We start from the raw sequence: 12,853 nt of genomic DNA, 5'->3' as shown, positions 1-12,853 counted from the left end.
CCCATTAATGTTTTTAATTTTTTATGCTCTTTGTGAAATATGCATATCAATGTGGTTTTCGTGACTGATAGATGCGTATGTAGATTACCTCTGTGCATTGCAGTTATTGTGTTTTTAAATTACCCATTTCAAAATTCCTTAGTCTTATGGCTGTGCCACTCACTTTCTGAAGTGACATTGTGGCACTGTGTATAGGCTTTAGACTTCATGGACCAGGTTTTGAATCTTGCTTCTTACTGTGTTAAACTGGACCTATTAGGGCCTCATTTCCTTATCTTTAAAATGATATAAATGATATTTCCTTTGTCTTCTGGTAAATCTTATATATGAAATTACTAATATATGGGCTTCCCAGGTGGCTCAGTGATAAAGAATCTGCCTGCAATGTAGGAGACACAGATGCGATCCCTGGCTCAAGAAGATCCCATGAAGAAGGAAATGGCAACCCACTCCAGTATTCTTGCCTGGGAAATCACATGGACAGAGGAGCCTGGAGGGCTACAGTCCATGAAGTTGCAAAGAGTCAGACGCAGCTAAGCGACAGAGCACTACTACTATACAATATATTCTATACACTCAAATAAAGCTGCTTTTAGGAGGAATAAAAATACCCAAAGAAAAATTTTCCTGCTTCTTAGTAAAATATTTTAAAACTTACACAGACTCACAGTTGTTTACCTTATAAAACTGTTAAACAATAAAAATTTCAGATGGATAGATGTTAAAGTTGGGTTTGAGACCAGGGATTGAGCCCATGTCCCCTGCATTGGAAGGCAGAATCTTAACTGCTGGACTAGCAAGAAAGTCCCTGAATCTGGTCTTAAATTCTCCTTCTCAGAGAGGTCTCTCCTGACCATCTATCTGAAGCTCTTCCCTATCCTGTTGGTGTTGTGGTTGTTCAGTCACCAAGTCATATCCATGGTTTTGCAGCCCATGGCCTATAGCCCACCAGGCTCTGCTGTCCATGGGATTTCCCAGGCAAGAATACTGGAGCGGGTAGCCGTTTCCTTCTTCAGGGGATCTCCCCGGATCAGGGATCAAACCCATGTCTCCTGCACTGGCAGGTGGCTTGTTTACCATTGAGTCACCAGAGAAGCACCCCCCACCCCCCGCCGATCCTATTACCCTCTATTATTTTTTTCATTGCTTTTATCAGTGCCTGAGCCATCTTTTAATATATTTGTTTACTGATTTACCAGCAGTGTGCTCTCTTGGAGCAGAGTTTGCATCTCTTGTCCAGCACTTAAGTAGTGCCTAAAGAGTAGCAGACAATGTGTGTTTGCTCAATTGACTGGACTATTCTCCTGGACTTCCATATCCTAGAGAGATGCTTGTGGGATCCTTCAGACTCTGCCACTCCCTAGTTAGGCTGCTTTAGAGATGAATTTCATCTCTATTTCATCCATTTATAGTATCCTCTATCTCACATGTCTGTTCTAAGTCTTAAACAAGATGATGCCTGAGGACGTGTTTTTAAACCAGTAAAGACCTATGTAATGGAAGTAATCCTAGGACAGGGCTCATGGTATACAACTTAAACTTACTCCCAGGGCCTGGGCCTTGCTTGCATTTTCAATGTTTTGTCCCACTTAATTCTCACAGCAGAGGCTTCCCTGGCAGTCGAGTGGTTAAGACCCAGGGGGCGCAGGTTTGATCCCTGGTCTAGGAATTAAGATCCCACATGTCTCATGACCAAAAAACCGAAACTTAAAACAGAAGCAATATTATAACAAATTCAAAAAAGATTTTAAAAATGGTCCATATAAAAAAAAATCTTAAAGAAATTCCCCACATCACTCTTATTGATAGAATCTTTTACTCTGATATTACAGATGAAGAGTCTCCAAGGCCTGAGGGCCTAGCCATATGGAATTCTTCTCACATATTTACATAACAAATAGTTTTAAATTCTAAATAATGCTAAGTGATCATTTAATCCATTCTGTTTATTTCTTTCCTTTTTAAAGATCCTGATGAATTTGAGCAGATATATGAGCCTTTGGATGTCAAAAGTAAAAAGATTCACGTGGTGGACAGTGGCCTCACATTTAACCTTCCATACCCCTTGATCCTGAGACCTCAGAGGGGAGTTGATCTCATCATCTCCTTTGACTTTTCTGCAAGACCAAGTGACTCCAGCCCTCCGTTCAAGGTAAGGAGAATTTATATCGCATCCATTGTCTGCCACATCCTTTTGCATGTCTTGTAGCCATTTTAGTCTTCTGGACTCTGATTTCTTATCCGGTTAGCCTATTTTCTACATTTTTAGGAGTAATATTTCTAAAACACAGATGTGATTCAATCACTTTTCCACTTAACAAAGCCTTTATTTGATTTCCCAAGCTTCATTCAAGTTCGTAGTCCTGAGCAGGATAAGAACAGTGCAATATATCTGAAGTTCAGGAAGCAAATTAGGCTGAAATTTGAGAATCAGCAGGTAAAACATTAGTAAAGCCAAGTAAAGCCATGCATGGGCTTCCCTGGTAGCTCAGTTGGTAAAGAATCTGCCTGGGACACAGGAGACCCCAGTTCCATCCCTGGGTCAGGAAGATCCCCTGGAGAAGGGACAGACTACCTGCTCCAGTATTCTTGGGCTTCCTTGGTGGCTCAGCTGGTAGAGAATCCGCCTGCAATGCGGGAGACCTGGGTTCAATCCCTGGGTTGGAAAGATCTCATGGAGAAGGGAAAGGCTACCCACTCCAGTATTCTGGCCTGGAGAATTCCATAGACTGTAGAGTCAGACACGACTGAACGACTTTTACTCTCACTTTTCAAAGCTATGCATGGGGAATGTATACTCATGAGGAGAGAAGAGGACATGAAATAGTATCTTGATGATTCAGCAGCAGCATCTGGGGAAAAGGACAAAAACGAAGGACGTATACAGTGTTATAAAACTAACTGAAGATATTTAACAACAAGATGTCTTTGGTTAAGTGGATGAGAGCAGTTTCAATAGGGCTGAGAGGGCAGATGTCACACTGCAGTGATTTGAAGGTTAAGGGGAAGTTAAGGAAATGGAGGCAATCCTATAAACCATTCCAGGGAGAAGGAAATGGACTGTATCTGCAGGAGGATGTGGGGAATAGGAAAATCGCATGTGTGTGGAGGGGTGGGTTGGAAATCCTTGAGTGTGTTTAACTGTTTTGATGTCTAGGACTTGTGAATGAAGCAATGTTGTGGAAGAAGGAGAGATGACGTATACAATAGCATCACATCCCTGGGAGATTATAGGGGTGGAGAGTGGAAGGGAGATACAAAAACACCAATGGAGAGGAGTCTAGATACATCCATATTGGGACAAGAGAGAAGGAGGGTATTGTGTGTGGATTGGAGGTTAGCTGTAGGCACAGAGATGGGAAGACGGAAAAGCACTCTCGCGATGACTTCTAACTCTTAGAGGAATTTGTTGTCAGCACTATCTTTTGAGTAGAGAGGAGGTAGACCAGGGCTACAAGGATAGCAAGTCTGCCTGTCTGAAGAAACAAGGAAAATTTCTAACTAGGGTCATGTGGAAAAATTGCTGGGAAGCATCTAAGTGAGACATGAATGTTGTTTGTCGCCTTGACTTCAAACTTCCTTTCAGTATAGCTCAAGTATTACTTTTCTTGACCTCCACAAGTATAGTTTTAGTACGAAAGACTTAGTAAATTCTCCTAACATAGCAAGTTTCATATTGTACTGTCTATATTTGTTTGCATACATATTGCTTCCACTCTCTGTGAACTCCTTGAGACTAGAACATTAACTTGTGTGTGTGTCTGTGTGTGTGTATTTGTGTTTTGTTTTAATCATTTGACTCTAATTGCTTTAGAAGTGCTAGCCCAAATTATGGTATGTAGGATATGTTTTATGGGTAAGTGAATGAAATGTTATAATAGAGATGAAGTTGCTATCTCTGTTTCATAGATTAAGAAACAGATACTCATAGAGATTAAGTGAAACATTTCACAATCTCCCAACTACGAAGAGTTGGTGATAAGGACCCAGGTCCTTGGACTTGTTTTCATTTCTATTGTACGTAATTAAAATGTTCTCAAGACCCAATAATGGTTATAATAACTCTTTAACATATATAACCTTCTTATTTTAAAAGTGCTTTCATATTTCATCTTTTTGATGTAGTTAGTAGTATTCAGAGAAGGAAACAAGGATTGATGAGACAAGAAACCTCATCACGCCAAGAAATTAAATAAGATAATGGGTGAAAGTTCTTCCCATTAAGCCATTAAGAATCTGCTTGAAATGCAGGAGACATGGGTTTACTCCCTGGGTTGGGAAGATTCCCCTGCAGTAGGAAATGGCAACCCATTCCAGTATTCTTGCTTGGAAAATCCCATGGACAGAGGAACTCGGCAGGCTGCAGTCCATGGTGGTCATAGAAGAGTCGGATATGACTAAGTGACTAAACAACAACAATGGGTGAAAGAACATAGCCCAGGGGACTTCCCCAGGGGTCCAGTGATTAAGACTTGCCTTCTAATGCATGGGGCATGGGTCCCATCCCTGGTTGGGGAACTAAGATCCCGCATGCCTCAGGCCAAAAACCAAACATAAAACAGAAGCAATATTGTAACAAGTTCAACAAAGACTTTAAAAACCATCCACCTCAAAAAAAATAAAATAAAATAAAATAAAAAGAACATAGCCCAGGATCTGGCTGGGGAAATAGTAGGTAAGTAATGGTCAAAGTGGACCAGGTTCCAAGGATCCAGGATGAGACTCTAACGCTCTTTTCACTTCACTAGCTACCTGGCTTTATATATACTATGTATATTCTTTTTTCTGTGCTGTGTGCAGTGGTTAGTGGTAAAACGTGGTCCTTGATGTCTAAAACATTTTAGCAGGTGGGGAGACTTTGAAACCCAAGTCATTTGGAAGGAAATTGAGAAATTTTCTTGTTAAGTAGTTATTTGGGTTTATGTAACTATGTATATTATGTAGACTTATACAACTATGTGTATTGGTCTTCCTTGGTGGCTCCGTGGTAAAGAATCCACCTGCCAATGGTTCAGGAAGAATCTAATTCAGTAAGATCCCCTGGAGAAGGAAATGGCAACCCACTCTAGTGTTCTTGCCTGGAAAATCCCATGGACAGAGGAGCCTGGTGGGCTACAGTCCATGACATCACAAAAGAGTTGGACCTGACTTAGTAATTAAACAACAACAACAACTATGTGTGTTATAGGAGATCCATTCAAAAATAGATTGGTGTGTTCTGGAGTAGATAAGGAGGGAAATAAGTGAAATAGGATGAAAATGGTACAGAAATGGCAATAAACACATCTGAGGAGTGATCTGATTAAAGTGATAAATTTTACACTCCCATTAGGAGGGCTGTAAAGAAGAATTTATGGTTGGATGATAACAAATGGAAAATCAGTGAAGGATTTCCAGCAGACAAATGACTTCATGAAATTGGAATTTTAGAATGATGAATCTGATAACAGAAAATAGGATGAATTGGAGGATGGAGAACAAAAGGTTAAAATTAAGAGGGATTTACTGTAATGTAAGTGTAGGACAGTGAAGTATGCACCAGGGAGGGTGACTGTGAAAACCAAGAGCAGGATTTGGTGATGGATGAGCAGCAATGGGGAGGTGAGTTTCAATGCATGACTCCACTGTGATAATTTAGGAGCTCATTCTGGAGGTGGAAGAACCTGATTATTCAGTTCACCAATGGAAGTGTAAAATGTCAAAGTCATCATTTTATACATGAATCAGAGCTCCACTACCTTAATGAACTTATATTAGAAGGTTTTAGAATTTTACTTTGTACCTCTGAAAAGAGCCATTGTACTTTATTGTAGTTTTTAAACATACTTTGATTCACTATTTCTGATTAAAAAGCATACTCATAAAAATACACCAAGTGCTTCTGCTATTCATAGACAATAGCTGCTGATATTTTGTTTTTATTTTCTTCTCTCTTCATTGCATTTGTGCATGCATAGGTGCATATGTGTGTGTATCAACACCAGGGTCATATATTTTTGCAATCTGCTTCTTTCTTCTTAAAGTTACATTGTAAGCATTTTCCTATGCCATTCAGTATTTTTAGAACATAATTTTAAACACAAAATGATATCTCTATATATGAATAAGCAAGAATTTATTATCAGTGCTCTGTTTTCAACTTTTAGATTGTTGCTATCTTGTCAATTCTTTCTTCTAATTGTCATCTTTGCACATGAATCTTTAATCACACTTTTTATTATTCCCTTACTTAGATTCTTAGATATGTATATGTTAAGATTTTTAATAAGCATTTCCAGATCACTTTCCCAAAAAGCTGCACCAGTTTATATTACTGTATTAGATTGTACAGGCAAATCCTTGTTTTACATGGCTTTACTGGCATGGAAAAATATTACAGCTGTTTATGCTCATAGATGTGCTATAGAATTATTTTATCAATTCCTTACACCTTACGCTCTTCCTCCTATGTGAATATATCATTTAACTATTGGTTTGGTGTAGCATGAAGCCTATCATTCTGGAAATAGTGAACTGTATTTTCAGAGACTTAATATAAGAGAAATTGTAATATATTATATATGATACATTTTCCTCTAAAAATGGACTTCAGAAAATTCAAAGTGAGTGAAATGAAAGTTTCAGTCTCACTTGGAATATTGAAAATGATTTTTTAAACTTATGAGTATTGTTATATAGATTGTCATTATAATAATATGCATTTCAATATAGATTTAAAAGATTCCTCAGATATAATTTTTAAATTAATAAAAATATTTTAAAAATACTATTCATACTAAAGTGGAATACTTATTATAGGTATACTACGTACCAAGTTACTTCAGTCATATCCGACTCTTTGTGACCCCATGGACTAGGCTTCCAGACTCCTCTGTTCATGGGATTCTCCAGGCAAGAATATTGGAGTGGGTTGCCATGCCCTCTTCCAAGGGATCTTCCCAACCCGAGGACTGAACTCAGGTATCCTGTGTCTCCTCCATTGCAGGAAAATTCTTTACTCCTGAGCCATAAAAATGGAATTGTACATAGAAGTTTTTGATAGCAGGGAAGTTCCAATGCAATACCTGGATATATGCGATATGATTTTTTAAGGTGATTAAATAATGAATAATTTTCTATTTGGGTGGTTTGTCTGGTGGCTCAGTGGAATCTGCCTGTCAGTGATGGAGATGTGAGTTCAGTCCCTAGGTCGGGAAGATCCCTTGAAGAAGGAAATGGCAACTCACAGCAGTGTTCTTGCCTGGAAAATCTGATGGACAGAGGAGCCTGGTGGGCTACAGTCCATGGGGCTACAAAGAGTCAGACACAACTTAATGACTAAACAGCAATGACACCAACAAATGTTCTATTTGTGAGACTGAAATTGGATACCATTTGAAGTTAAGGAGTAGAGCATAAATCCTGAGCAAATATTTACAGCCAGTAACTATGTTTCTTAGGCATTTCATAAATATAGTTAAATCTCAGATTTTGTCAGGGAGATATAGAATGATGGATATCATGCCTTTGATAAAGGCAACACAGTTCATATTATATCTACTTTATAACTAGCCCAGAAAGTTCATGACGTCAATGTCAGTGATAATGAAGGATTTTGTTTTTTGTAGATTAGTGGCTACACACTCTAATAATAGTCCAAATATACAGAACCTCATAACTCTAAATAGTGTTATTAATTGATTTAAGAAAAAATAATTTTGGGTTTCAATTTATCAAGTTTTTTTTGTTACCATTTAATAACTTAGATATATGTGATACAAATTTAGTTTACCTGTAGGGTTCATCCAAGATAAATTTTAATAAGATTTATTCTTCATATTGGTCATAAAAATAAGCCAGTACCTTCATAGTCAAGTCTGCAAAATAAGTAGGTTGAATTTAAGGTAGGGGAAAAAAGCTTTGGATGTTTTGAGGAATAAGCAAGGAATACAGGGAAGTTCAGAGTTTACCATTGTAGGTATTTTCCTTTAGCTTATAAAGTTTTATGTAGAGTAATGGATTTGGATTGTTATGCCATAAACTATGTTACTTTATATTATGCTGCCATATATTGGACATGAATCTAGCTGTTTTTCAGTGTCCTTTTAAATGCTTAGTGGCTGGAAGCCGGAACAATGAGTTCATCCTCTTAAAAATAAAAGGAAAGAAAGAAAGAAGGAGAAAAGGAGAGAAGGAAGCAATGAGGGAAGGGGGAAAGGACAAGAGAATTAAAAGGAAATTTAAAAGTAGCTAGTCTTTACAAATTATAGAAGTAATGTATCTAAATTAACTTTATCAAGGTCAAAATTTCATTTACCCACAAAAAGGGGCTTCCTTTATTCCAAAAGAATCCATCTGCAATGCAGGAGACCTGGGTTTTTTGAACCCTGGATTGGGAAGATTTCCCAAAGAAGGGAATTGCAATCTACTCCAGTACTCTTGCCCGGAAAATCCCATTGACAGAAGAGCCCTTTGGGCTACAGTCCATGGGGTCACAAGAGTCGGACACAATTTAGTGATTAAACCACCACCACAAATAATACAAAAAAGAATCTGTGTTTTTCAACACTAACCTGATTTATTTGTTGACATTATGGCATGCTCCTTGGTTTAGAACTTCTGTATACGTTGTACTTAGATTGTTAAGTTGGGTTAAACCACCAGGGCCAAACCAGTCCGAGTGTTAGCTCTGTTGGGCATCAGTCCAACAGGGCTGATGAAGGCAAGTGCATGTTACTGAGCGTAGCCTTTATAGGCTTCCTGCTTAAGTCTGTTTTCTGGGGTTATAGCAGCAAAATTGCCACAAACAACAGAAATGTATTCATATCTCACAGTTCTGGAGACCAGAAATCAAGATCAAGGTGTCTTCAGGGCCACACTCCCTCTAAAAGCTCTACAGGAGAATTCTTCCTTGTCTTTTCCAGTTTCCAGTGGTTCCAGGCTTTCCTTGGCTTGTGGCTACATCACTCCAATCTCAGCCTCCGTCTTCCTATGGCCTCCTCTGTGTTTGTGCGTTTTCATAAGAACATTCATCACTGGATTTTATGGCCCACCCAGCTAATCCACAATGATCTCATCTTCAGACTCTTAATTACACTTGTAAAAACCGCTTCTAATGAGGTTGCATTCACAGGTCCTGGGGGGTTAGGGCAGAGACTTATCTTTGGAGGGCCACCATTCGACCCACTACACCTGTTTGGTCATGGAGGATTAGAGGCCTTGTCGTGAGGAAATATACCCAACATTAATTTCTCCTTGCATATTTTTGTGAATGTATAGTAACCTCTCAGTGAAGAAGAACTAAGGAGAAATGTAAAGTACTCTGTACACTGTTAGATATAGAAAATTATTTTTGTGCCTATTGCATTGTAAAGCTCTGGGATCCTAGCCCTTTCTTTGAAAGTGAGAATGATCATAACCACAAAATAATGAATTCTAAATTGTTGTTTCTATCCATTGTATCTTACGTTAGTTCCTTCAAAAATTTTCTAGATTCTGTAAATTTATTTGCAGTTATACTCCTCTAGCCATTCTAAAAAATAGATTTTAAAAAATGAGAAAACACATGCCCTAGGTATATAGAGAAAAAAACCTCGTTTCCTCTGGAGAAAAGCTAATTTATTATATATATACATATATAATAAATTTAAAGTATATATTTATCTACATGTATAAATAAATAAAATGGCATATATATGCCATTCACACTATAGTTCGTACATATTTTTATATTATGCAGATTGTTTTTCCTATCTTTCAAAGTGTTTTTGTACTCTTAGATGAGTATAAACATCCTACAAAGTATCTCTTTGAAGGATACTTTCAACTTTTTATCTTCACAGAAAATCATTTTAGTTAATACTATGTAAATTTACCATGAATTTGTCTGTGGAAATCTGAGGTGTCAAGCAGTAACCGAAATGGATGGTTAGAGCTCAGTTCTGCTGTAATTTGTGGAACAGCAATTTTTTTGCTCACTGCATTCTTTTAAAATGCGCTTTTCAAACTTGTCTGTTCCACTCATAGTTGTGTCACTGTTTCTCAGCCTTTACGAACAGTGAAACGAGACAGCGGAGAGGAGACGGTTTTTCCATCCTGTAATCACTGCCTTTATAGCCATCGGGTTTTAATCCTTTCCACATCAGGCTCATATAAGGAAAGGGAAAGTTTCCATCACTTCCTGATTCCTGCATAAAATATCTATCTAAAAATAGCTTGGTCTTTTACCTCACGCAATTCCCTTTTCCTCTTTCTCCACACATTCACACGTCGTTGGTCATATCCTTGAGTCATGTTTGTAAACACTAGAGAGCCCTTTCTTTCCCTTTTCTCATGCAGTTCCACAGTGTGAACTTTTGGTTTTATTTTGATGTTGAATAATCATCAATGAATAACTGTGAACAGTGCTGGACAAGAGATAACAGGCTGAATAACTCAACTGAACAGGAAGAAAAAGGATTTAGAGATAAGGTGTCTCAAGTTTCAAACACGCAACTGTCCCTGTGTACGTATGTGATTTTCAGTGAAATATAATCACATTTAGCTTGACAGTTTATGGAACAAATGTTTTAATATAAATCTGTTTTCCCAGATTTTTATTTCTCAGTAAATGGCATTGAGAGAGTCGATCAACTTAATGTTCACGACACTCCAGAAGCATCAGGAACAGTGAAAGCTCAATGAAAAGCATTTTTTTTTCTAAATTTAAGGTGCTATTTTAAAGTAACTATTTTCTTAACTAGGTTAACACAGCTTTGCAAAGCAATTTTCATCCAATTAAAAAATAATTTATGGGGGAAAACTCACAAATAAGTAAATAGTTTTCTTAAATATAAATTACTGAGTTTATAAAAATACATGATCTTGCTTAATCCTCACAGCAAAGCTCGGGAAGATAGTAGTATCAACTTTATTTTACAGCTCATTTATTTACAAATGAGTTGCTGAGAAATAAGAACAGCTGAAATGTAGATAAACTGGGATTGTGTGTGTGTGCTCAGTCACTCAGTCGTGACCGACTCTCTGTGACTTGATGGACTACAGCCCTCCAGGCTCCTCTGTCCATGGATTTTCCAGCAAGAATACTGGAGTGGGTTGCCATTTCCTTCTCCAGGAGATCTCCCCAACCCAGGGATTGAACCCGGGTCTCCCGCATTGCAGGCAGACACTTTACCATCTGAGCCACCAGGAAAGTCCAAGTATTCGAGGATAGCGCCTCTCTTATGCCTGGAACATAGGTGCTCAGTCATAATGTTGAGTAAATTCATATACACTGTGAGGAAATAGTCCAGGTATGCTGCAAAATCGCATGGCAAATAAATACTTTCCTCATGGCAGTTGCCACAGTTTTAAACCTAAAGGGTTGTTTGACTACTGTCCCTCATCCACCAGGCTACATACACCTTGTAAGAACAAGAGTGTTACTCACCATTATGTCCCCACTTCCTAGCATAGAGCTTAGATTGACGACTAATGATTATCACTGAAGGAATCAATGTGATGACAAGAGTAGTTTAAAAAAAAAACTTAAGATGGTAGTGATCATTTCTCTAAAACTTCTGCTCTCAGGGATTCCCTAATACTGTTGCTCTCTCTCTCTTCCTGCTTCTTTTCTTTCTTCACTTTTCCCCCTTCCAAATCTTTTCCTCTCTTTACTGACTTTTATTTGGCCAACATGCATAGAGAAAGGAATACGTGTCAGGCATGCTACTAACTGCTGCACTCATGTTAATTGATTTAATTCTAATAGCAGTCTTATGAGATATGTATTATTACCATCTTTATTTTATATTTGAGGGTGTTGGGGGCAGCGGCCTCAGGGAACATACCCAAGGTCCCAGCGCGTGCACTTTAACTCAGGCAGTCAGGCCCCAGAGTCTGTGCTTTCCCCGCTGCTGCAGTCTGTTTTTTACTTGTCGCCTGTGCCTTTAAGCTGCATTTCAATAGAAATAAGCTCTATTCACTGCACCCCTCTGTATTGATTTATGCTCTCCAGTTTGAATTAATTATTTTTTTGTGCTTACCCTGTGTTAGTCATCCTTGATGTGAAAACAAACCTAAAACCTCAGTAGTCAACAGCAAACATGTACTTCTTGGTCATGTTACATGTCAACAGAACAGCTTCTTTTCATAAAAAGAAGCAAGAAAAAAGAAGCTAATTCAGAGCAGCTCAAATGATTTTGCATTCATAAGATGTATTCATTTTTAATCAGTTTTGTGGAGAATATGCAGGTTAAAATTCAGTAACAGAGTGCTCCTCATTCTGCCTCAACAGATTTTTTTAACTTTGAAGGGTTAAAAAACATTCGCGTGGCTTGTAAATGCCCAGAACCCATTGTTGTTGTTGTTTAGTCGCTCAGTTGTGTCCAACTCTTGCGATTCATGGGATTTCGAGGCAGGAATACTGGAGTGAGTGGCCACTTCTTACTCCGGCTATCTTCCCCGAGCCTCCTTTTTGCAGGCAGAGTCTTTACCACTGAGCCACCGGGAGAGCCTGCCCAGAATCTCTGGCAATTGCCTCAGTGTAATTTCAGTCAGCTCAGTTCATTCATAGTATTCCCAATGCCTCCTATGGAACTAGCCTTATATAAAGAACTAAAAAAAATGATCGTGAGTTTGTTTATGGGGTAATTTTGTATTTTTTGAGATTGATAAGTTTCTTTCTTTCTTTTTTTTTTTTTTTTTTTTTTTTTTTTATTAGTTGGAGGCTAATTACTTCACAACATTTCAGTGGGTTTTGTCATACATTGATATGAATCAGCCATAGATTTACACTTATTCCCCATCCCGATCCCCCCTCCCACCTCCCTCTCCACCCGATTCCTCTGGGTCTTCCCAGTGCACCAGGCCCGAGCACTTGTCTAATGCATCCCAC

General features: G+C 38.3%; 1 protein-coding gene across 2 annotated transcripts in view; it reads left to right on the top strand.

Moving 5' to 3' along the window:
- The window catches only part of PLA2G4A (phospholipase A2 group IVA), a 169,351-nt gene that overhangs the window by 145,450 nt on the left and 11,048 nt on the right, over positions 1-12,853 (top strand). For both annotated transcript variants that reach the window (XM_043485362.1, XM_043485361.1), the window contains one exon: positions 1,968-2,152. In XM_043485362.1, the coding sequence (XP_043341297.1) occupies positions 1,968-2,152 (185 nt within the window). The remainder of the gene's footprint in view (positions 1-1,967; positions 2,153-12,853) is intronic.

Source organism: Cervus canadensis, chromosome 13 (assembly GCF_019320065.1).
Source record: "Cervus canadensis isolate Bull #8, Minnesota chromosome 13, ASM1932006v1, whole genome shotgun sequence".
In the NCBI taxonomy this organism is placed as follows: Eukaryota; Metazoa; Chordata; class Mammalia; order Artiodactyla; family Cervidae; genus Cervus; species Cervus canadensis.
This window is presented reverse-complemented; position numbering and strand designations above follow the sequence as displayed.